Source organism: Mustela lutreola, chromosome 12 (assembly GCF_030435805.1).
Source record: "Mustela lutreola isolate mMusLut2 chromosome 12, mMusLut2.pri, whole genome shotgun sequence".
NCBI lineage: Eukaryota > Metazoa > Chordata > Mammalia > Carnivora > Mustelidae > Mustela > Mustela lutreola.
In genome coordinates, this window is record NC_081301.1 from 21,456,165 (window position 1) to 21,481,308 (window position 25,144).

Below are 25,144 nucleotides of genomic sequence, written 5' to 3' on the forward strand. Positions count from 1 at the left end.
AGACCACTAAAGGGTACCTGAGTGGCTCAGTCGGTTAAGCACCTGCCATTGGCTCAGGTCATGACCCCAGGGTTCTGGGATCAAGCCCCATATGGGGGAGCCTGCTTCTCCCTCTCCCTCTGCCTGCTGCTCCCCCTGCTGTGCTCTGTCAAATAAATAGATAAAATCTAGAAAGAGAGAAAGGAAAAGGAAAGAAAAGAAAAATGGCAAGACCACTGTGGAGGGCGCCTGGGTGGCTCAGTGGGTTAAGCCGCTGCTTTCGGCTCAGGTCATGATCTCAGGGTCCTGGGATCGAGTCCCGCATGGGGCTCTCTGCTCAGCAGGGAGCCTGCTTCCCTTCCTCTCTCTCTGCCTGGCCTCTCTGCCTACTTGTGATCTCTCTCTGTCAAATAAATAAATAAAATCTTTGAAGAAAAAAAAAAAGACCACTGTGGAAAGGGTTAGTAGTGGAATCTCTTATGAAGATATTTGACATGAATATGATCCTGAGTAATTTTAGCACAGACCTTAATTATATGGAGTGATAATAGATAGCAATGAACAGCTACACACTATAAACTCTACATGTCAAACAAAAGGAAATGGTGAGGGCGCCTGGGTGGCTCAGTGGGTTAAGCCGCTGCCTTCGGCTCAGGTCATGATCTCAGAGTCCTGAGATCGAGTCCCGCATCGGGCTCTCTGCTCAGCAGAAAGCCTGCTTCCCTCTCTCTCTCTCTCTCTGGCTGCCTCTCCGTCTACTTGTGATTTCTCTCTGTCAAATTAATAAAAATAAAATCTTTAAAAAAAAAAAAAGGAAATGGTGACAGGATACCCTTAAAAAAGAAGCACAAGAAAAAATATCTGTCTAGTGAGGTTGTAGGATCCTCTATTCAGGATTCTTCTCCGGAATGGTTCTAAAATTGAGAAGCTTTTGGTTTTTTGGTGGGGGGGATGGGCAGAATATGAATAAAAATTATTCATTGTACTTGAATGACACTTGCAACTAATGGCTCTTCCTTCACTATAGGATTTTGAAGCATATTTTGTTGAGGGAAGAAAAGAGAAGCATCAAAGTCCTCCTGTTAAGGAGAGTCCATTTATCAAAGAACAACCAAACTTTTACCAAGTGAGAAGGCTGCTGGGGGTGATTTCAGAAATGAGGCTTCTATATAGCCAGGGAAAAATACAACAATCTAGCAGATATGCAAAATAATTTCCAACACACATTGTTTGAATCAGCCAACCTTTATGAATGCTACATACCCAGTCCTTTTATTATTCCTTATTACTGGGTGTAAAAAGAAAACTCAGAATACCAGAAGTTTGAAATTTTAACAGAGGGGCAAGTGCCTTAGAAAAATGTAACTATTTCAGAATTTTATAACAGCAAAGGGGTCCTACTGATAATCTAGTTGAAGTTCTTCCCCAAATTTCTATCTATTAAGGTAACTGAGGTCCTCACTCACAGACTAAATGACTCACAAGGTCAAAACTCTCCCCTCCTGTGGGCACCTGGGTGGCTCAGTGGGTTAAAGCCTCTGCCTTCGGCTCGGGTCATGGTCCCAGGGTTCTGGGATTGAGCCCCGCATCAGGCTCTCTGTTAGGCGGGGAGCCTGCTTCCTCCTCTCTCTCTCTCTCTCTCTCTCTGCCTGCCTCTCTGCCTACTTGTGATCTCTGTCTGTCAAATAAATAAATAAAATATTAAAAACAAAAACAAAAAAAAAACTCTTCCCTCCTGCCTTTTTGTATATATCACATATTTGGGCTGCACTCCTGAAAACACTAGTTTATTTTAGCTAGAAACAGTCTGTGTATCTTATCTACTTCAATCTTTTAAAGCTATATAATACAAAAGCAATTATGTTAATCCTTAAAATGTCATACCAACAAACTTGTGATATATTGCAACCATTTTATTAATATGAAGCAATGAGATAAATCCTTTAACAGGAGTACTGATTCACTATCATGATTGTGTATCAATACCATGATGCAGTATCATACTTGTTTCAGTCAATTTATGTGTGAATTACTTTCACTTCCACATGTATAAAACAGAGATTTCACTGTTTGAAAGAATAGCACACAACCATGCACCTCCTCTTTCTGGTTTAAATGCATGTAAATACACTCATGTACACTGGATTTTTCATGACTCAAGGACTTAATAATACATGAACAACTTTTCAGTACACTATTTCTGCTCTTTTTCTTTCTTTTTTTTTAACTGAAGGGGTTCGGGAAAGCAATACTGTGGTACAAAAGACCTTTTTAAGGTTTCTTCTGGAAAAAATGTTCGAGAATACAGTTATAGTCCTATAATGACTGTAATCAAGATCATCCTACAAGGACATGAAGGTTGATTCGCTCTCCTGGAGAGTTTCTGATCTTAATAAGAATATTATGACGGGGAAAAATAATATAAGCACATTCTGGCAGAAGACTCTCCTAGAGAGATATTTTGAACATATTTCAATCCTAGAATGACTATAATGAGATGACATGACAGTTGAAATCATTTTGCCAAAGAAGTCTGTGTCTAAAGACACAATGTAATTAGAATTTTTTATGTTTTGTGAAAATATTAGAGGCCATGGAAGCAGAAAAATGTAGCACTGTAACAAAGAAAAAGGAAACACTTATAAAGAATAAACAACACGTGAAAATTTTAAATGGTATCTAATAAATTTTCATGTCAAATCTTTTAACTAAACATATAAAAATTTTAAATGGCAACAAGTAAATCTTCATGTCAGATCATTTAACAAAATCCACAAATAGATTATAAAAATTGAACAATCATAATAAATGTCTTATGTATAAAGTTTTAAGGGAAAATTTAAATTTCTACATTATTCTGTTTAATCAAATATTTGAGGAATTTTAAGTACTGCTGAGGAGCAGTTGATACATTTCTAAAATAATTCAGTTATGAAAATATCACAATTAAGGTTTGGCATAGTAGCACTCCAGCAATCCTCAATCATCCACAAACGTTAACCGTCCAGGCCCTTCATTCTTCATCCATCTCCTGTATCTCTTCCATCTGGGGTCATTTGCCAATTTTTTCTTTAGTTCTTCTTCTTGTTCTTGTTTATAAACCTGTACATATAAATAACACTAAATGACTTTACTACCCAAAGGGAAACATTTGTCATTATCTTATGGCATATTTACATTTTTCAAATATAACTTTAGGTAAACGTTTCCTATGAATGTACTGACTTGTCTTCTGAAGACCATGCATCTAAAAATACTAAGCAGTTAAGCACCTTAACATTCGGTGTTAAATTAAAAAAAAAAAAAAAAAAAAAAAAAGACAAGAGCTTAGTAATTTTTGTCACTGGTTTCTGTAACCTAAGAATATATTCCTTTCCTCATTGACATCATACATCAGCTGAGTTTAATCATTTTCTCTCTACAACTAATGTTCAATCTTAAAGAATCCCATTTTATTTCTTTAATATGGTGCTCTGAAAAAAAATTTTTTTTTAAGATTTTATTCATTTATTTGACAGACAGAGATCACAAGTAGGAAGGGAAGCAGGCAGAGAGCCCGATTTGGGACTCCATCTCAGGACCCCAGGTTCATGACCTGAGTCAAAGGTAGAGGCTTTAACCCACTGAGCCACCCAGCACCTTGTGCTCTGAAATTGATGACTTTCAGTATTTGTTGATCTTAACCAAGGAATAAAATGACCTTAAGTATACAACTGTCTCCAAATTCAAAGATAATTACTGGTTTTTCAAAATATTTTATTAAGGTTCCCAAAAAGGGTTAACAAACCACACAGGTTAAGGACAAAGAAAATCTTCATTTCTGTAACTTTTGTGGAAGTCAGATGAAACTAAATGGACAAGTTTTCATAACCAGTTTCATCAAATTTTAGAAAGAAATGACTTTACTTCCAAATTTTGGGAAGTAATGACTAAGATCACCTCATAGAATAATATGATAATTCAGGATAGTACTCCATGAAAGATCCAGTTTTGTGAACTGGGCTGCTTACCCTACTTAAGAGAAAACTTTTCAAGTACTTTAGGAGCAAAGTAGTATGTTACCTTCCATTTTTACATTAATTACAAGCAGGCTAACTATATCTACTTGCCAAAACATTCTGGCAATTCATAGTAAGTTACTTAAATATAATTCCAACTGGTACTCTACTTTCAGTAAAACCTATTTAGGATGCCACATATAAAAAGGAATGTCTATGAAACTAAAAACACAAATACATTCAGATTTCTTAAGAAGATTTTACTATACTGGGGCGCCTGGGTGGCTCAGTGGGTTAAGCCGCTGCCTTCGGCTCAGGTCATGATCTCAGGGTCCTGGGATCGAGTCCCGCATCGGGCTCTCTGCTTAGCAGGGAGCCTGCTTCCCTCTCTCTCTCTCTGCCTGCCTCTCCATCTACTTGTGATTTCTCTCTGTCAAATAAATAAATAAAATCTTTAAAAAAAAAAAAAAAAAAAAAAAAAAAGAAGATTTTACTATACTGTATTCTTTTTATTTTTTAATATCTTTTTAAAATTAACATATGTATTATTTGTTTCAGGGGTACAGGTCTGTAATTCATCAGTCTTACACAATTCACAGCACTCACCGTAGCACATACCCTCCCTATAGTTTGTTTTGTTTTAAATAAACTCTACCCTGATGTGAGGTTCAAACTAATGACCTTGAGATCAAGAGTCACATGCTTTACAGACTGAGCCAGCCAGGTGCCTCATCACTGTGCTTTATTCTTATCTTTAATACATTAGCCAATTAATTCTGCCTAAAACCTAAAATAATATCATTATGATGAGATAAATAGTTCCTTTAAGACTTCAGCTAAGCGGCTGATCACCTCAAGGTAACTGACAATTATAGAATATAACATTTATTAAGCTGCCCAAACTTTAGAGGCATTTTTAAGAAAATGAAAGTAACCTTTCATACATAAGTTAGTTATTACACAGAAGCATCTGTGCTCTGTTTTGAAATGAAGTTATTTCAACATTTCCATGTCCTCCTCCCTCCCTTATTCCCATGTTTGCTTTGTTTTTTAATCCCTGTAGCTAAGTTTATATGATTGAAAGAAAATGTGGGAAAGAACAAATTTTAATTAGAGCAATTAATAGAAAGTTGTTGTGACATGCTTGCAATCATACATTATTATCCCACTGCTGTTTAACATAACAAATTAGACCATCATAAAGATTTTTAGCATGAGTCAGTTAAAATATTGGAAGTTCATCTCTTAAGACAAATTACAGGTTAAAAACTTACTTTCCACTACCAAATATAGTCACACTTTCAATAAAAATAAGACCTTTATTCATAATTTTAAATCCTGGATTTCAGAAACTGGAGTGCATTTCTATAATCCCTTCTCCTACACCAAATTTTAATTTCATAAGTAAGATGACACAAAAACTCCAGCAAATAATTACTCACCTCATAATTCTCCTTTATCCAGAGCTCTCGTTTAAGAAAAGTTTCTTTCTGATGATCTTCTAGACTATCAAACTGAGATTTCGACATCTTCATGGATTTCCGTATGATATATAGTCTTTCTTCTTCTCCATATTCTTTACCTTTGATGTTAAAATTATAGATCCACCGACAATACCAGACTATATATGAGCACAGGTGAAAAGGTGCTAAGAGAATTTGAAACAGGAGAAGATCACATATCTGGGGTTTCTGATAGCCTCCCTTTATATCTATTTTACTTTTTATAATGTTTTTTATGATATTCTCCTCCTCGTCACGAATTTCCTCTTTGGACTTTTTGTTTCTGCCCTTCTCTTTGGCTTTTCTGAGTAACCCCTGCTGCTTGGCAATCTCCATGGCTTGGATACGATATTTGGGCACTGTGGCTAGGTAGCTGATTGCCTTGTCGTAGCTGTTCCACCAGCTGAAAAACTGAAATATTTAACAAAGAAAAATAGGTCATTTTTACTATCAAAGTGCACCCTGGTGAACACCATCCCCCCTACCCAAAGCAATTCTGATTAAAAACAGGGACCTCGGGACGCCTGGGTGGCTCAGTTGGTTAAGCAGCTGCCTTCAGCTCAGGTCATGATCCCAGCGTCCTGGGATCGAGTCCCACATCGGGCTCCTTGCTCGCAGGGAGCCTGCTTCTCCCTCTGACTCTGCCTGCCTCTCTGTCTGCCTGTGCTCGCTCTCGCTGACAAATAAATAAATAAAATCTTTAAAAAAAAAAAACAAAAAAAAAACAGGGACCTCAAGGGGTACCTGGTTGGCTCAGTCAGTACAGCATACAACTCTTGATCTTGGGGTCATGATTTTAAGCCCCACATTCAGCATAGAGCTTACTTAATTTAAAAAAATAGGGACCTCAATCTTCTTTCTCTGTTAAGTAAAAGATAAACCTGAATAATGCCCACCCACATGTACATGGCACCTGAAGCTGGATAAATCAGGTAAGCCCTAACCTAGGCCAAAAGCCATTAATTCAGAAAGGAGATACCCAAGATTAGGTGATGAATCAATAGAATCATATCACATCTATGACTTCAAATCTACCATTTGGCTTTCCCTAGATCACCATTAAGAAATCTTTCTTTTGTTTTTAAGACTGTGAGACTGTGATCTACGTTCTGGCGGGGGAAGAGTTACATGGCAAAACTTGCCGGTGAGGAACTTGTTTAAAAGAAGAAAAATCACAGGCTATAGACTAAGGCAACTATATTTATTCCCATCTCTTTCCTAAACCATCTCAATATATACAGTTAATGCTCATCATATTCTGAAGTAAAGGATTCTAACATGTTTGAACTCTTATTTGACTGGAAAACATATAACTTATTTGATAAATATACATAAAGGGTTTCATTAATTGTCAGGAAACATCCTATTCTTCAATTTCCACATTTCATTTGCTGTTTTACTGAAAGAATACTGCAGTTATACCAATAATATCTTGAAATATTATAGTAGCACTCTATTAGGACTAGGGGGAAAAATGTTACCAGGGTATTATATCTAAAACAGAAAGGCAAAATTATCCCTGCTTCCCCTTTGAAAGGAAAATATTCCTGCAAAAGCAAATATATTTAAAATGCACAACCTTAGTATTCAATAGTAATTCTTTTTGTCATATAAAGTGAATCCTATTTCTGGGAATTAAACTAGAGAAGCATTTTTCAGACTAGCAAATTGATTCATTCTAGTCACCTGACATGTTCCTTTCCTCTAAAATAAGACATGATAGCTGTGGTTAATTTAACAGTAGGAAAAACTCATTTCAAGCTGAAGTTAAATTTTTATGACATTTAAAACAACATCAAAGATTACTATTTTAATCTATTTCAGTAGTTTCAACCAAAGCAAAACTGCCCTTAGCAGGCAGTGGAAATGCAAGGGACATTTTTGGTTGTTACAGTGATGGCAAGCACTTCCTGGCATTTGGTGGATAGGGGCCAAGACTTGTCAGGTCATATTAAGAAATTCAGGTTTTTCACAAATATAATGGGCAATCATTGAAAAGTCCTACAAAAGTAATATTATCAGGTTAGGAGGGAAATACTCTAAAAGAAACAATGAAAAAAAGATCTTTGTTGGGTTTTCTTATTATATAATGATGTTATTCATCAATTTCTTGGATTTGCCACTGACAAAGATTCCAATGTTAATAGGTTGGTTGAATAAATGATTACTTTTCTAGTCTAAAAAATAGTAGCCTCAAGTACAGGTAAAATTTTACAAAAAGGTACTTCTAATTCACTTTTAATAACCAGCACTAGGCAACGTGCACTCAGGAACACACATGCAGACACACACCTCCATCAATACACACCTGAAACACTGAAATAGCACATACACTGACCAAAATCACAACTCTAACATCCACTTTAGGGGCTAAGCGCCTGCTGTAGTAGTGGTAGTAATGGCTATAGTACTCTTCTGGGTGATCCAGCATGTAGTCATAATCTTTTCGTGTTTCTTCATCCTGTAAAATAACAAGATACCCAATTTCATAGGGTATTTCAGAAAATGGCCATAATTTATAATCTGTTAAGTCAAAAAAAATTTTATAACCATGTACAATTAATCTGAATAAAAGTGAAACTATCAGAATCAAAAAATTCCCTACCACTCTTCAAAAGCACATATTAACTGGTTTCTAGAACTTTCATATTAGGTATAACCATAATAAAAGTAATCTCTCCAAATTCTCAAGTATTGTTAGTCCTCCTGGAAAAAGAAAAACATTTTAATAACTATTAAGCATGCCGTTTTAGCCAGTGTTATGGTGGTAATAAGGATGTTGTGTTCTTGTAACTTAAGAAAACATGTTGATACCTTCTCTCAATAATTGTTGATAGGGGGGCACCTGGGTGGCTCAGTGGGTTAAGGCCTCTGCCTTTGGGTCCTGGGATAGAGCCCCACGTCGGGCTCTCTGCTCGGCAGGGAGCCTGCTTCTTCCTCTCTCTGCCTGCCTCTCTGTCTACTTGTGATCTCTGTCTATCAAGTAAATAAATAAATTAAATCTTTTTTAAAAAATTGTTGATAGGAATAAATGTTTGTCTCTACTACGGATATTCACAATCCTTTTCTAGCCTTGTGTAGAAAGTTTTCTGTTAAAAGCAATGATTAAGACAATAAAATGCAGACGAAGCCAGTCTGTGCCTATAAAACTGAATTATGCTCATCTCAAAGAAGCCTTGATGCAATATAATGGTGTTTAACTCTGTGACTTCAAGTGGTATTTTTAGCCTCTCTGAGCCTCACTCTTCCTCATTTGTAAAACAGATGGTATCTGCTCTACTAGTTTTAGTGTTTTGAATATCAAATGGCAACATTATACAAAAACACACTACAAATACATAACACATTATAATACTATTATTTTTTTTAAAGATTTTATTTGTTTATTTGACAGACAGAGATCACAGTAGACAGAGAGGCAGGCAGAGAGAGAGAGAGCAGAAAGCCCGATGTGGGACTCGATCCCAGGACCCTGAGATCATGACCTGAAAGGCAGTGGCTTAACCCACTGAGCCACCCAGGCGCCCTATAATACTATTATTAACATTGTCACAGCCCAGCTCATAATAAACTAACATATACATACTTCTTAATCATACAAACACATTGAAAAAAAAAATCACTGCATTCTGAGTGTTCACAAATAAAACACTTCTTAAAACCTTTAATTTTAAATAGGGATAAATGCAAATCTCTTACTGAGCTACATACACTGAAGAACAATTAAATTGGGTTATGATTTGATTTTTTTTTTCTTTGTCACACAGGAAACCTATTTTGTCTTTTTTTTTTTTTAAAGTAAACTCTACCCCCATGTGGGGCTTGAACTCACAATCCAGAGATTAAGAGTTGCATATTATAGCCAGCCAACTGAGCCAGCCATGCACCCCCATTTTTTCTTTGTTCAAAAAATGTTAGAGTAAAACCACAACAAATTCTTTACTCTTATATAAGGGAGTATACTATAAATCATTAGGAAAATTTAAAAAACCTTTTTTAACCTAGAGGATGTCTTTCTAGGATGAAGTATTCAACATTCATAAAGTTGCAAATACTTAACTAAAGGCATTTCAAAATCTACACTTAGTGCTTTCCTACCACAGACAGAGGCTCTTAGGTCTATTAGGGACCACCTAATCCTCCAACGTGCAGTTTCTTAGATTTAAAATAATGACATAGCTAATGACAAAATATCTTCTGTACCATTAAAATCATATATTTTCTACTAAGAATTCTGAATTTGTGGAGCATTTGGGTGGTTTAGTAGTTAAGCACCTGACTCTTGATTTTGGCTCAGGTCATGATCTAGGCTCCTGAAATTCGAGCCCCATTTCGGGCTCTGCACTCAGCATGGAGTCTGCTTGTCCCTCTTCCTCTGTTTCTTTCCTTGTGCACACGCACTTTCTCTCATAAATAAATAAATAAATAAATAAATAAATAAATAAATTTTATTTATTTTATTTTTTTTAAGAATTCTGGAAGCACCTGGGGGACTCAGTCAGTTAAATGTCTGCTCTGACTCAGGTAAAGATCCTAGAGTCCTAGGATTGAGCCCTGTGTCAGGCTGCCTGCTCAGCAGGGAGCCTGTTTCTCCCTCTGTCCCTCTGCTCCTCCCCTGACTTGTATATGCTCTTTCTCAAATAATTAAAATCCTAAATTTAAAAAAAATTTTTTTTAAGAAATTAAAAAAAAAAAACTCTGACGGGGCGCCTGGGTGGCTCAGTGGGTTAAGCCGCTGCCTTCGGCTCAGGTCATGATCCCAGGGTCCTGGGATCAAGTCCCGCATCGGGCTCTCTGCTGAGCAGAGAGAGCCCGCTTTCCTCTCTCTCTCTCTCTGCCTGCCTCTTTGCCTACTTGTGATCTCTCTCTGTCAAATAAATACATAAAATATTTTAAAAAAAGAAAAACTCTTGGGACACCTGGGTGGCTCAGTTGGTTAAGCAGCTGCCTTCAGCTCAGGTCATGATCCCAGTGTCCTGGGATCGAGTCCCACATCAGGCTCCTTGCTCTGCAGGGAGCCTGCTTCTCCCTCTGACTCTGCCTGCCACTCTGTCTGCCTGTGCTTGCTCTCCCTCTCTCTCTCTCTGACAAATAAATAAATAAAATCTTTAAAAAAAAAAACCTCTGAGTTTGAATGACAATTCTCTTAGGTTCAGTACCTTCAAAATATTTTTTACCTCTGACTAGAATTTCAAACTAGATAAACTAGTATCTAGTAGAATTAAATATAAATATATTTAAATTCTATTCCATAGGACTATTTAGAGGGTCAGTATGAGAACTGTTCTATAAGGAGGGCTGAGCTCAGGCTGTTATCATTTTCAGATTTACTCCTTGAATGTTCCTTTCTATCAAAAAAGATTTTCTGTGATAACTGCCACACACCTCAATTGTCAATGTATTATTCTTTCTATAAGCAATTATCATACTTTAGAGCTTCTAACCTAAAGAGGGTAAAACTTTATAGGACAGACAGAAACTTTATAGGTCACAGATAGCTCTGAAGACTAAAGCCTACAACTCTTTTTTTTTTTAAGGTTTTATTTATTTATTTGACAGAGATCACAATTAGGCAGAGAGGCAGGCAGAGAGCTGAGCAGAGAGCCCGATGCGGGGCTCGATCCCAGGACCCCGGGATCATGACCTGAGCTGAAGGCAGAGGCTTTAACCCACTGAGCCACCCAGGCGCCCCTAAAGCCTACTACTCTTGATGTATCTCATTTTGAGTACCTCAAGACATCTTTTAAGAATTTTTCGATTTTTCCCTCCAGTTTTTGCTTTTTGGACTAATTTTATAGAAATGTTCTGCTTTTGGCCTAGAATCTGTGACTTTTAATTCAGCTTCCCAATCTTAGCAGATGACTTTTGAAATGTATTTCTTCAAATACGATTCTTCTCCTTGTTCCAACTAGATTACATGTCGTTTTGAAACCAACTGCCATACTGAGGTCAGATTCCAACAGATCTCCAGCATCCTTATCTATATAGAGCCATTTGCCCAACTTGACTGTATTCCTTCTGGTTAAAGTATACAGCAAGATCTTTGAATGTCATTAAAATCTACTATGTGAATGTCACAGATCCAATAATAATATCCTTCCTTCTTTTTTCCCTTATCTTAGTAAAGGTCACAATCCACAGAATGCAGAAATCCCTATTTGAACAGTTCACCCAGATCTTCCACTAGGGTCACCATCTTCTCCCTGGTCCCTAAATGTGTGACTTACTTTACTGAGTCTTGAGCTCCTCTAAAATAGGATGGTCAACTAACACTTCAACAAACAGCCACTCCAAAATCTGTACCTTGTGTCTGGCGTCTCTCCTGCAACCAGGACTCTCTAATAAGTCCTCAAATTAACTAATTCCTGCAGAAGATTTCAGGATCAAGTCTGACTTCTCTTACGATGATTTTCTTTTCCATGGTGGGGGGGAGGGTCACCATAAATTTATGATCTTGTTTTTAAAGACAAGAAGAGTTGGCCACCTCCTTGTTACAGCATTAGTTAACCAACATCTTTACTCTTGGGTTTACAGCTTTCTCTCCAGAATGAAGAAAATTATTTTAGGTTGAGACATGCAGAATACACTTTGGAAGGTGTTCCAGGTTGGCACAAATTGGAGAGTTAGTTCTCAATAGTCTAAATCAAAATCCTACTCTCCAGTAACCTACAAAGTTTAGAATCAATCTAGTAAGAACACAAGGATAGAGGAATATTAGCAAAAAAAGACAAGACAAGAGACTGGGACCCCACTGAGAGCTACAGGCACATACTTATTTTAAAACCAGTATACTTATTTTTTCTCCTATCCATCTTAAAACTCAGGTAGTCCCACAATTGTTTTCATCTTCAGTGCTGCCCCATGGCTTATTAAGTAAGCTAAAAATTCCCTAGCATCCAACAAGACCTCCATAATTAATCCACTCCCACCTAGCAACACTTGCCCCTCTTCTGCCCCACAGCAAACATCAGGTAATTTCTGCAATTTGGTGTGTTCTTACAATACAGCACACTCTTTCATACCTATGTTTTTAAACATATAACTCCCTCTACCTCAAATATCCATCCCTTTCTTCCAGCCTCAAGAGCTTCCATTAATCCTTTAGGGCACAAACATAACTGCTTCAGATTTAGACCACTCTTATATTACACATGTGACCTATTTATTATAGCACTTATCACATTGTAATCATCAGGGTTTTTTTCTTTCCTTGAATAAGAACTTCTGGAAGATAGGTAGGGTGACTGACACTTTAATCTCTGTATATCCAAGGCCTACCACAGTGCCTGGCATTCAGTAAATGTCATTTAAAAAATGAGTACAATTTTATAAAAGCTCTCCCTCACTATAAACATCCCTTGAGCCATACAGGTCTTTATCTCACCAGGAAGGCTGGATGGGTGATTATTTCACAAAAACCTTGACTTAGCGGAAATGACTGCTTGATTTCACAGCTTATGAAAACATGCTACTGTGGCTAAAACGGCTTAAACCTTAAAACAGTTTAATGTCTTACCTTTCAATAAGGTAGTACTTTTTCTTTCAGCAATTTTGTGGATCTTAAGGTCCCAGGGTCAGGAGATTCCAACTTCTTTCCAAAACCAAAACCTTTATACTTGTTTCTTCCTCCTCTCTGTCCTGAGCCTTGACAAGCAGGGCAAAAAGCTCCTTGTTTCTAATGTCTACAGGAAAAAATGGTGCTTCTGCTGGTGTCCACTCCACTCCCAATCCTTGTGGGCACATGCAGGAGGACTGGAACATAACCACCAATATCTAGATCAAAAGTGAACAAGAGGAAACCCACAAGCAAAGAAAGCACTGAATCCTTCCTTCTCTTAGGAAAATGATCATTCTCCCCCCTCCCCAGAGGCAAAAATATATTACGTTCTTGCCCTTGAAAGAAATAATGAACTGTTTGATCTCAAGATACATAATTGCAATAATTTGATATTGCAACCACCTTTACAGTAAAAATTTTCAGTTACACAGATAGTAGAAACCATTTTAGGATGTTAAAGGCCAGGAATCAAAAATATATGAAAATATAATATATTTTGTACATTTTTTTAAAATTCTGTAAATTCCATTTAGTTAGCACATACTATATTATTAGTTTCAGGGCAGAATTTAGTGATTCATCAGTTGCATATAATGCCCAGTGCTCATTACAACAAGTGCCCTCCTTAAAGCCCATCACCCAGTAACCCCTTACCCCCAACCACCTCTCCTCTAGCAGCCCTCAGTTTGTTTCCTATCTTTAAGAGTCTCTTATGGGAGGCGCCTGGGTGGCTCAGTGGGTTAAAGCCTCTGCCTTCGGCTCAGGTCATGATCCCAGGGTCCTGGGATCGAGCCCCACATCGGGCTCTCTGCTCCGCAGGGAGCCTGCTTCCTCCTCTCTCTCTGCCTGCCTCTCAGCCTACTTGTGATCTCTGTGAAATAAATAAATAAAATCTTTAAAAAAAAAAAAAAAAGAGTCTCTTATGGTTTGCCTCCCTCTCTACTTTTATCTTATTTTTCTTTCCCTTCCTCTATGTTCATCTTTGTTTCTTAAATCCCATATATGAGTGAAATCAGAGGTATTTGTCTCTCTGATTTATTTTACTTAACATAATAAATAAGTTCCATCCACATCATTGTAAATGGCACAATTTCATTCTTTTTGATGGCTGAGTAATACTCCAGTGGATATATATACATATATACACATATACATATATATATATATATATATGTATATATCTTTATCTTTATCCAGTCATGAGCTGATGGACATGTGGCCTCATTCCATAATTTGGCTACTGTTTATAATGCTGCTATAAATACTGGGGCACATGTGCCCCTTCAAATTACTGTTTGTATCCTTGGATAAATACCTAGTAGTGCAATCACTAGTTGTAGCGTATCTCTATTTTTAACTTGTCACAGAAAACCCATACTGCTTTCCAGAGTGGCTGTACCAGTTTGGATTCCCACTAGCAGTGTAAGAGGGTTCCCCTTTCTCTACATCCTCCCCATCTTGAGTTGTTAATTTTAGCCATTCTGATAGGTGGGAGGTGGTACACCTCATTGTGGTTTTGATTGGTATTTCCCTGATGCCAAGTGATGTTGAGCATTTTTCATGTGTCTATTGGCCATCTGTATGTGTTCTTTGGAGAAATGTCTGTTCATGTCTTCTGCCTATTTCTTGACTGTATTTTTTGTTCTTTGGGTATTGAGTTCAAAAAGGTCTTTACAGATTTTGAATATTAGCCCTTTATCTGCTAAGTCATTTGCAAATATCTTTTCCCATTCCATAGGTTGCCTTTAGTTTTACTATTTCTTTTGTTGTGCAAAAGCTTTTTATCTTGATGAAGTCCCAGTAGTTCATTTTTTAAGATTTAATTTATTTATTTGACAGAGAGAGACACAGCAAGAGAGGGAACACAAGCAGGGGGAGTGAGAGAGGGAGAAGCAGGATTCCTGCCAAGCAGGGAGCCCGATGCGGAGCTCGATCCCAGGACCCTGAGATCATGACCTGAGCTGAAGGCAGATGCTTAACGACTGAGCCACCCAGGCATCCCCCACCCCATAGTTCATTTTTGCTTTTGTTTCTCTTGCCTTTGGAGATATGTCTAGTAAGAAGTTGCCATGGCCAAGGTCAGAGAGTTGCTGCTTGCTGGGCAGCAACTCCAAAAAACGCCAAATTTTTAATAGGATTTTGATGGATTCCTGTCTCATATTTAGTCTTTTATCCCTTTGGAGTTTATTTTTCTGTATGGTGTAAGAAAATGGTCCAGTTTCATTCTTTTACATGTGGCTGTCCAATTTTCCCAGCACCACTTGTTGAAGAAACTTTTTTCCATTGGATATTCTTTCCTGCTTTGCTGAAGAATAGTACCATAGAGTTGGGGGTTCATTTCTGGGTTCTCTATTCTGTTCCATTGATCTATTCTTCTGTTTTTGTGCCAGTACCACATTGTCTTGATGATTTTAGTTTTGTAATATAGCTTGAAGTCCGGAATGTGATGCTATCAGCTTTGGTTTCCTTTTTTCAACATTCCTTTGGCTATTCAGACTCTTTTCTGGTTCCATACAAATTTAGGATTATTTGTTCCAGCTCTGTGAAAAAAGTTGGTTGTATTTTGATAGGGATTGCACTGAATGTATAGATTGCTCTAGGTAGCATAGACATTTTAACAATATTTGTTCTTCTAATCCAAGAGTATAGAACATTTTTCTATTTCTTTGTGTCTTCCTCAATTTCTTTCATGAGTGTTCTATAGTTTTCTGAGTACAGATCCTTTGCCCTTTTTGTTAGGTTTATTCCTAGTTATCTTATAATTTTTGGTGCAATTGTAAATGAGACTGACTCCTGATTTCTCTTTCTTTTGTCACATTGTTAGTGTATAGAAACGCAACGGATTTGCCACTTTGCTGAATTCCTGTATGAGTTCTAGCAATTTTGAGGTGGAGTCTTTGGGATTTCCACACAGAGTATCATATCTTCTGGGAAAAGTGCGAGTTTGACTTCTTTGCTGATTCAGATGCATTCTATTTCATTTTGTGTCTGATTGCTGAGGCTAGGACTTCTAGTACTATGTTGGACAACAGTAGTGATGGTGGACATATCTGTTGTGTTCCTGACTTTAGGGGAAAAGCCCTCAGTTTTTCCCCATTGAGAACGATATCTGCTGTGTTCTTCATAGATGGCTTTTATGATATTGAGGTATGTACCCTTATCTCTACACTGTTAAGAGTTTTAATCAAGAAAGGATGCTGTGCTTTGTCAAATGCTTTTTCTGCATCTACTGAGAGAATATGGTTTTTGTCCTTTCTTTTATTAATGTAGTGTATCACACTGATTGGTTTGTTGATGCTGAGCCACCCTTGCAGCCCTGGAATAAATCCCACTAGGTCGTGACGAATCATCCTTTTATTGTACTGTTTAATTCTACTGGCTAATTATCTTGTTGAGAATTTTTGCATCCATGTTCATCAGAGATAGTGGTCTGTAATTCTCCTTTTTGGTGGGGTCTTTGTCTAGTTTAGGGATCAAGGTAATACTGGCCTCACTGAAAGAGTTTAGAAGTTTCCTTCCATTTCTGTTTTTTTAAACAGTTTCAGAAGAACTGGTTATTATTTCTTCTTTAAAATGCTCGTAGAATTCCCCTGGGAGGCCGTCTGGTCCTGGACTCTTGTTTGTTAGGAGATTTTTAATTATTGCTTCAATTTTCTTGGTGGTTATTGTTCTGTTCAGATTTTCTATTTCTTCCTGTTTCAGTTTTGGTAGTTTGTATGTTTCTAGGAATGAACCACTTCTTCCAGATTACCGAATTTGTTGGCATATAATTGCCCTATAATGTGTTTTTTATTTTTTTTATTTTTATTTTTTTTTTTAAGATTTTATTTATTTATTTGACAGAGAGAAATCACAAGTACACTGAGAGGCAGGCAGAGAGAGAAGGAAGCAGGCTCCCTGCTGAGCAGAGAGCCCGATGCGGGACTCGATCCCAGGACCCTGAGATCATGACCTGAGCCGAAGGCAGCGGCTTAACCCACTGAGCCACCCAGGCGCCCCCTTTTTTTTTTTTTTTTTTTTTAAAGGCCCTATAATGTGTTTTTTAAAACGGTATTTCTTTGATGTTGGTTGTGATCTCTCCTCTTTCATTCATGATTTTATTTACTTGGGTCCTTCCTTTCTTTTTCTTGATAAGCCTGGCTAGCAGTTTATCAATCTTATTAAGTCTTTCAAAGAACAAGCTCCTAGTTTCACTGATTTGTTCTACAGGTTTTTAAACTTCTGTATCATTGATTTCTGCTCTGATCTTTATTCTTTCTCTTCTCCTGTTGGATTTAGGCTTTATCTGCTGTTTCTGGTGGGGTTTTTGTTGTTGTTGTTGTTTAATTAGAGAGAAAGAGAGAGTACACATGTTAGGGGGGAGGGCAGAGGAAGAGGGAGAGAAGCAGACTCCCTGCTGAGTGGTAAGCCTAATAGCCTAATTTGGGGCTTGATCCTAGGACTCTGGGATCATAACCTGAGCTGAAATCAAGAGTCAGTTATTTAACTGACTGAGCCACTCAGGCACCCTATTTGCTGTTCTTTCTCCAGCTCTTTTAGTGTAATGTTAGGTTGGGTATTTGAGACTTTTCTTGTTTCTTAAGAAAGGCCTGTGTTGCTATATAGTTCCATTTTCACTTTCATTTGCTTCTATGCATTTTTTAAAAATTCTTCTTTAATTTCCTGGTTTACGCAGTCATTCTTTTTTTTTTTTTTTTTTTTTTAAAGATTCTATTTATTGGGGAGCCTGGGTGGCTCAGTGGGTTAAAGCCTCTGCCTTCGACTCAGGTCATGATCCCAGTGTCATGGGATAGAGCCCCGTGTCAGGCTCTCTGCTCGGCGGGGAGCCTGCTTCCTCCTCTCTCTCTCTCTCTACCTGCCTATCAGCCTCTGTCTGTCAAATAAATTAATAAAATCTTTTAAAAATAAATAAATAAATAAAGATTCTATTTATTTATTTGAGAGACCGACAGAGATAGTAAGAGAGAACATGAGTAGGGAGGAGAGGGAGAAGCAGGCTCCCTATAGGGAGCCTGACACAGGGCTCAATCTCAGGACCTTGGCATCATGATCTGAGCCGAAGGCATATGCATAACCAACTAAGCCATGCCAGTGCCCCCTCCCCACCCACCATTCGTTATTTAGTAGGATGCTCTTTAACCTCCATGTATTTGTGGTCCTTCCAAATTTTTTCTTGTGGTTGACTTCAAGTTTTAAAGCATAGTGGTCTGAGAATTATGCATGGCATAATCTTGGATTTTTTTTGTACTGGTTGAGACCTGATTTGTGGCCCAGCATGTGATCTATTCTGGAAAATGCTCCATATGTACTCGAGAAGAATGTGTATACTGTTGCTTTAGGATGACTATATCTGTTAAATACACCTGGTCCAGTGTATCATTCAAAACTCTTGTTTCCTTGTTGATCTGTTTAACTGATCTATATTTTGCTATGACAGACATTATTATTTTATTATTATATTGTATTATCATCAGTAAGTTTCTTTAATTTTGTTATTAATTGGTTCATATATTTGGCTACTCCCAAGTTAGGGGCATAAATATATACAATTGTTAATCTTCTTGTTGGATAGACCCTTTTATTATGCTATAGTGCCCTTCTTTATCTCTCAGTATAGTTTTTGGTTTAAACTCTAGTTTGTCTGATATAAGGATGGCTACTCCAGCTTTCTTTTGATATTCACTGGCATGATAAATGGTGCTCCAACCCTTCACTTTCACTCTGGAGGTGTCTTTTGGTCTAAATTGAATGTCTTATAAACAGTGTATTGATGGGTCTTATTTTTTTATCCATTTTAATACCCTGTGTCTTTTGATTGGAGCATTACTCCATTTACATTATTGAAAGATATGAATTTACTACCATTGTATTACTTGTAAAGTCACTGTTTCTGTACATTCTCTCTGTTTCTATCTAATCTTTGTCACTTTGGGGCTCTCTCTTCATTCAAAGGATCCCCTTTAATAGCTCTTGCAGGGCTGGTTTACTGTTCACAAATTCCTTTAGTTTTTGTTTGTCCTAGAAACTCATTAGCTCTCCTTCTAATCTGAATTCTTGCTGGATAAAGTATTCTTGGCTGCATATTTTTCCCATTATCTTATTGAGTATATATCATGTCAGTCCTTTCTGGTCTGCCAGGTCTCTGTGGACAGGTCTGTTGCCAGCCTTGTTTCTTCCCTTGCAGATTAAGGGCCTCTTGCCTCAAACTACTTTCAGAATTTTCTCTTTATCTTTGACATTTGCAGACTTCACTATTATATGTTGAAATGTTGAACTATTTTTACTGATTTTGAGGGGGGTGGTTCTCTGTGCCTCCTGGACTTAAATGCCTCTTTCCTTCCCCAGGTTAGGGAAGTTCTCAGCTATAATTTGTTCAAATAAACCTTCTGCCCCTCTCTCCTGCTCTTCATCTTCTGAGACCCTTATTATTTGGATATTATTTCACTTATGGAATCACTGAGTTCTCTAAGTCTCCTTTCAAGATCCAGTAGTTTTCTTTCTTCTTTTCAGCTTATTTTCCACCATTTTATCATCTACATCACTGACTCTTTCTTCTGTCTATTTCATCCTCATTTTTATAGCCTCCATTTGGGACTGCATCTCAGTAATAGCATTTTTATTTTCTGCCTGACTAGATTTTAGTTCTTTTATTTCTACAGTAAGGGGTTCTATAGTGTCTTCTATGCTTTTTTCAAGCCCACTAGTATCGTTATAATAGTTGTTTTAAATTTAGTTCAGACATCTTACTTATATTCATACTGATTTAATCCCTGGCAGTGAGTACTACCTCCTGTTCTTTCTTTTGGGGGAAATTTCTCAGTCTCATCATTTTGTCCAGAAAAGAATAGAAGAAAGAATGAGAAAAACAATAACAATAACAACAGAAAAAAAATGCACACACAAAATAAATCAGAAAAAAACAAAAACAAGAAGAAAAATAAATAAGAAACAAAAAAATAAAACAAAACACTAGATCCTGGGTGTGTTTTGGTCTGCTTGTTAAGGGAAACTAGATCTCAAAATAAGAAAGAAAATTTATATACATACACACACCACACACACACACAAATATATATATATATATATATATATATATACACAAAAATAAAATACAAGGAAAAGAAACAAAGAATAAAATATATGTATACATATATATAAAAATAGAAATTGAAAAAATAATAACAAGAAAAGGATACTGAAAGACTAAAGAATAAAAAAAAAAAAAACCACAAATGCTATATATACTATTTTCCCCAAGAGCTGTAGCCATCTATGATCAGTAAATTTGGTGCAAGCCACTTGTTCCTGGTCATCTTCTGGGGGAGGGGCCTATGGCACTGATTCTCAAGTGCCTTGTCCTAGTAGAAATGTGCCTCCCTTGCCAGGGGCCCAGGCTCAGCACAAGCTGCTCTCGGTTCCACTATGTGGCACTGTTTTGCTCTCTGAAGGCTTCAGCACTGATGGGTGGGGAAAAAATGGCAGCACCCTGCTCTCTAGTCCTAAAGCTGAAAGTTCAGACCAGTGGGCTCTCACAGAAAAGCAGTCAATCACTCTCATCTCCCTGGTTTCTGTCTGAACTCTGCATTCACCCGGCCTGGGATCAAGCATTTTTATCCCAGGCACACCACTGAGTTTCAAAACTCCACATTTTACAGTTTCTGGTCACACAGACCTGTGCTATTCCTCCCACCATGCTTCTGCCTTTTGCTTGACACCAGCCAAGAGAGCTGCTACACAACTGTGTAGCAGTTCCTGGGTTTATGGCAACCCAGAGCAGTAAGCCAGCACCTAAACTTGCTGTTTTCAGCCATGTTCCCCACTCTTGTACCTGGGAAACCTGCCACACTCAGGCACCCCTGTTCTTCTTGTGACTCCAGGGATCCTGATACCAAACTCCCACCTGGGATTCTGCCCTGTTTTGCCACCTAGGCACCTTTAAGCCAGGGACTACCACACTGTAGCAGGCTTCTAAAAGTTCTGATTTTGTGTTCCACTGCTTATAATGCTTTGTGGTAGCCTTTTTTTTTTTTTTAAGATTTTATTTATTTATTTGACAGAGAGACAGTGAGAGAGAGCATGAGAGAGGAGAAGGTCAGAGGGAGAAGCAGACTCCCCATGGAGCAGGGAGCCCAATGTGGGACTCAGTCCCAGGACTCTGGGATCATGACCTGAGCCAAAGGCAGTCGCCCAACCAACTGAGCCACCCAGGTGCCCTGTGGTAGCCTTCTTAAGCAAGCTCCCTCCCCTTCATCATAGCCTCCAATATATCATCTCAGATTCAAGTCTCCCCATCTCCTACCTTGCAAAAGTGATTGCTTTCCTATCTGTAGAATTGCATTTCTTTTCTCAGATTTCCAGTTGATTTTGCAGGTGTTCAGAATGATTTGATAAATATCTAGCTGTTTGAGGGACCAAATTTAGGGTCCTCTAGTCCTCCACTATCTTAATTCCCTCTCTTTTGTTCATTCTTTTTTTTTAATTAAAGATTTTATTTATTTATTTGACAGAGAGAGATCACAAGCAGGCAGAGAGGCAGGCAGAGAGAGAGGAGGAAGCAGGCTCCCTGCTGAGCAGAGAGCCCGATTCAGGCCTTGATCCCAGGACCCAGAGATCATGACCTGAGCCGAAGGCAGCAGCTTAACCCACTGAGCCACCCAGGCGTCCTCTTTTGTTCATTCTTAAAAATATGTACTAATCCCATTGGGGTGACTGGGTGGCACAGTTGGATGAGCAACCAACTCTTGGTTCTGGCTTGGGTCATGATCTCAGGATCATGAGATTGGTCTCCCATCAGGCTCCACACTCAGTGTGGAGTCTGCTTGCGACTCACTCTCCCTCTCTCTCTCTCAAAAAAAAAAAAAAAATTAATAAATCTTTTAAAGAAAATTTATTAACCCCATTTTTAAAGAAATACATATATATAAATGATCCTTAAAAAAATAATATCTGTTTCCCTAAATTTATTTCCAAGCCATTACATCTTATTAAAGAGGAAGAAAATTAACTGCTATCAGTTCTATTTCTCTTCTTGTTCCTTGACCCTAGTCACTAGTGGAACTATCTTCTCATATGTCTTCTCTTCTATCTACATGTGGCCTCAACAATTTCCATGATTTGCAGTATCACCAAATTACTAGTGACACTCAGATCTGCTTTTCCTGTGTCCTATTTTCAACTATCTCCTAAGCATTTCCTAAATGTAACATAAATATCTCAACGTAAACAGGCTCAAAACCCAAATCTGTCCCTCCATGTTTCAGTTAAGAGTAGAGTATCACCATCCACTTGGTTACTTGAGCTTTTAGAAAACTTAGTTATTTCCAATTCAGCAAATAATTATGCAGGGCATTAAGTCTTGTTTTAGACTCAAGGGAGAATAAAAAGATAAGATAATGTCCTGGTCTCAGGAACTTTCCCATCTAGAAGAATCTAACAAGCAAGAAAAATGCAATTTGATGTGCTAAACAATAAAGGACTAACTAACCCTGCCTGAGATCAACTGGTAATGGGATCCACAGCAGAGAAGAAACGAGTACTGGATCCTGAAAAGCAAGTACGATGTAGTTAAACCTTGTTCCAGACCAAGGTAACAGCAAGTGTTAAGGTACAGAAGCATCAATGAATAGGAAGAATTCACTGAAGCTTGAGCACTAGGGAAATTCAGGAAGAAAGGTGTACTAAATGTGGCCAAAAAAAACTGATTTGGATAAGAACTGTAGAAAGGACATCATATGCCATCCTAAAGTGCTAGAGTGTTGTCTGTGCTATCAAAAATGAAATGTTTTAAAGAATGAGAACAATAGCACTGAATAGTTGTGTTTATTTTTTGAAAGTTCACTCTGACAATATTGTAAAGAGGAGAATGAGGGAGAAAGAGATTTTAGAGACTAAAAAGTATAATAAGTAAGACTTAATGATCAAGGGAGTTAAACAACCAATCATATTGAGGATTAACAGTGAAGTTTCTTTCTTTCTTTTTTTTAAGATTTTATTTGTCAGAGGGAGAGTGAGAGAGAGCATAAGCAGGGGGAGCCGCAGACAGAAGGAGAAGCAGGCTCCCTGCTGAGCAAGGAACCTGATGCAGGACTCGATGCCAGGACCATGGGATCATGACCTGAGTCAAAGGCAGGTGCTCAACTGACTGAACCACACAGGTGCCCTGAAATTTTCTAATTATAATCACTGTGTGGACCATGTTACTCTGTGCCCCAAAGCATATGTATGTAATCTCTTAAGATTCTCATGACAGGGGTACCTTGGTGGCACAGTCTAAGTGTCCAACTCTTAGTTTTGGCTCAGGTCATGATCTCAGGGTGGTAAGATTAGCACCACATCACACTGTGTTTAGTGCAGAGTCTGCTTCTCTCTTCGGTTATGCTTTAGCAAACATAACAAGATTGATTTCCAAAACGTTTAATTTTAGGTAGCTGTGCCACAAATAAGACCACAACTGAAAATATGAACCTAGAGAATACACAGATTTTAGAGTTGTCACAGATATGATTGAGTTTCATCAGGAAGAGCTTGGAAAACAGAAAGAAAAGAATACCAAAGGACAGAACTCTAAGGAAAAGCAATGTTTAAGGTGTAGGGAGAAGAAAAGAAGACTATGAAGACTGAAAAAACACAACTAGAAAGATAGGAGAAACAGGAAAGAATAACACTGAGGGATTCAAAGGAGAGCAGCTTAAAGAGCTATATGGCCAACAACGTCAAATGCCACAGATAGTTCCAGGAGGGAGAAATGAAGAGCAGCATTCAAATCTAACACTTAGAACACCACTATCCGCCTTAAGAGCAATTCCATTACAATGCTGGTATACATCAGTCTACAGTACCTTCTTGGAAAGATAAGGAAATGAAGTGAAGATGGCCCACAGTAAAAAAAAAAAAAAAAAAAAAAAAAAAAAGAAGGTAAGTGTGACTGTAGCAAAATGAATTGAAATACACCAACTAAGAAGTTTTCAAGTTACCAAAGAGGAATTGAGATTCCAGAAAATGGTGGAAATGAATTCAGACAGGAACCTTCCAGCCTTCCCAAACCCATTCTCAATATTGCTACCAGAATTTTCTTTCTGAAAGAAACATCAGACTGTGTTATTTCTCCACTTTAAAACGTCTGGCCACTATTCAATACATAAAGTTCAAACTCCTAAACACAGATTAAAGGGTTGTTCATCAAACATCAAACTGATCCCAAAGATGTTCCAGTCTCCTGAAACATTTTCCCTACCATTTACCTGACAGGCTTCTAACCTAGAAGTACTAGATCCTCTAATAGCTGTGAAAAATGCAGTAAAGGTTTTTGTGCTGTGAATATCTCAAAATGTTCTTTTATCTATGATAAATCCCCACAAGCTAATTTAAAATCTCAAGTGCTCAGCTTCTGGCCAGAATTATATCAACTCAGTAGTTTTTATGTCAATCAGAAGCTCTGATTGGTTGTTGATAACATCATGTGTCATCACAGAACTAAAATTAAACATATTTGGTGTACAGTCAACCTTTGCCCTAAGTAGGGAATAACAGCTAAAATTACGTTATCAGTAAAAAATAAAGAGCACTTTTGGATTCACAGCAGAAATGTACCACACCCTTCTTCTGGGCCCATGGGAGAAATCACTATCGATCATCTCATCTTTTCCACTAAACCCAGACAGGACTCAAAACCTTTGCAAATGTTTCAGGGAGTCATGACCAATCAGAGTTGACATGTGAAATGAAAACCATCTGCCAACAAGTTTACTTAATTTCTCTGTTTATCAGCATCACACTGTAATAGAAATTTACATGTTTATTATTTTTACAAATACCCAATTACTATGAATGATTAATCTGGATCAATGCTGAAAAAGAAACAGTAATACTAAGAAGTTCAGTTAGCTATTTTTCCCCAAAACAGAGAGTCCTTGGGAGAAATACAATAAAAGTGATCACTGGCAGAGAAAACACTCACTATTATATGATACCTCAGGAAACTACACCTTATTCCTGGATAAGTCTTGCACATTCATGTCTCCATGTTTTTGTTGATCAAGTTTTCCCTCTACCAGAAATGTCCCTTCACTGTCAACCTGTAATGACTGTTCTAGATCCAGACCAAAGAG

General features: G+C 37.7%; 1 protein-coding gene across 3 annotated transcripts in view; it reads right to left on the reverse strand.

The window, feature by feature from the left end:
• Positions 1–1,877: 1,877 nt before the first annotated feature.
• DNAJC25 (DnaJ heat shock protein family (Hsp40) member C25) overlaps positions 1,878–25,144 on the reverse strand; it is a 28,786-nt gene continuing 5,519 nt past the window's right edge. The window contains exons 2-4 of one of the 3 annotated variants that reach the window (XM_059141189.1): positions 7,818–7,940; positions 5,420–5,890; positions 1,878–3,081 (exon numbers count right to left, since the gene is read on the reverse strand). In XM_059141189.1, the coding sequence (XP_058997172.1) occupies positions 2,959–3,081; positions 5,420–5,890; positions 7,818–7,940 (717 nt within the window). In that variant the 3' untranslated portion in view covers positions 1,878–2,958. Of the gene's footprint in view, positions 3,082–5,419; positions 5,891–7,787; positions 7,941–25,144 lie in introns of all 3 variants that reach the window. The other 2 variants (XM_059141188.1, XM_059141190.1) reach the window with 2 other exon arrangements.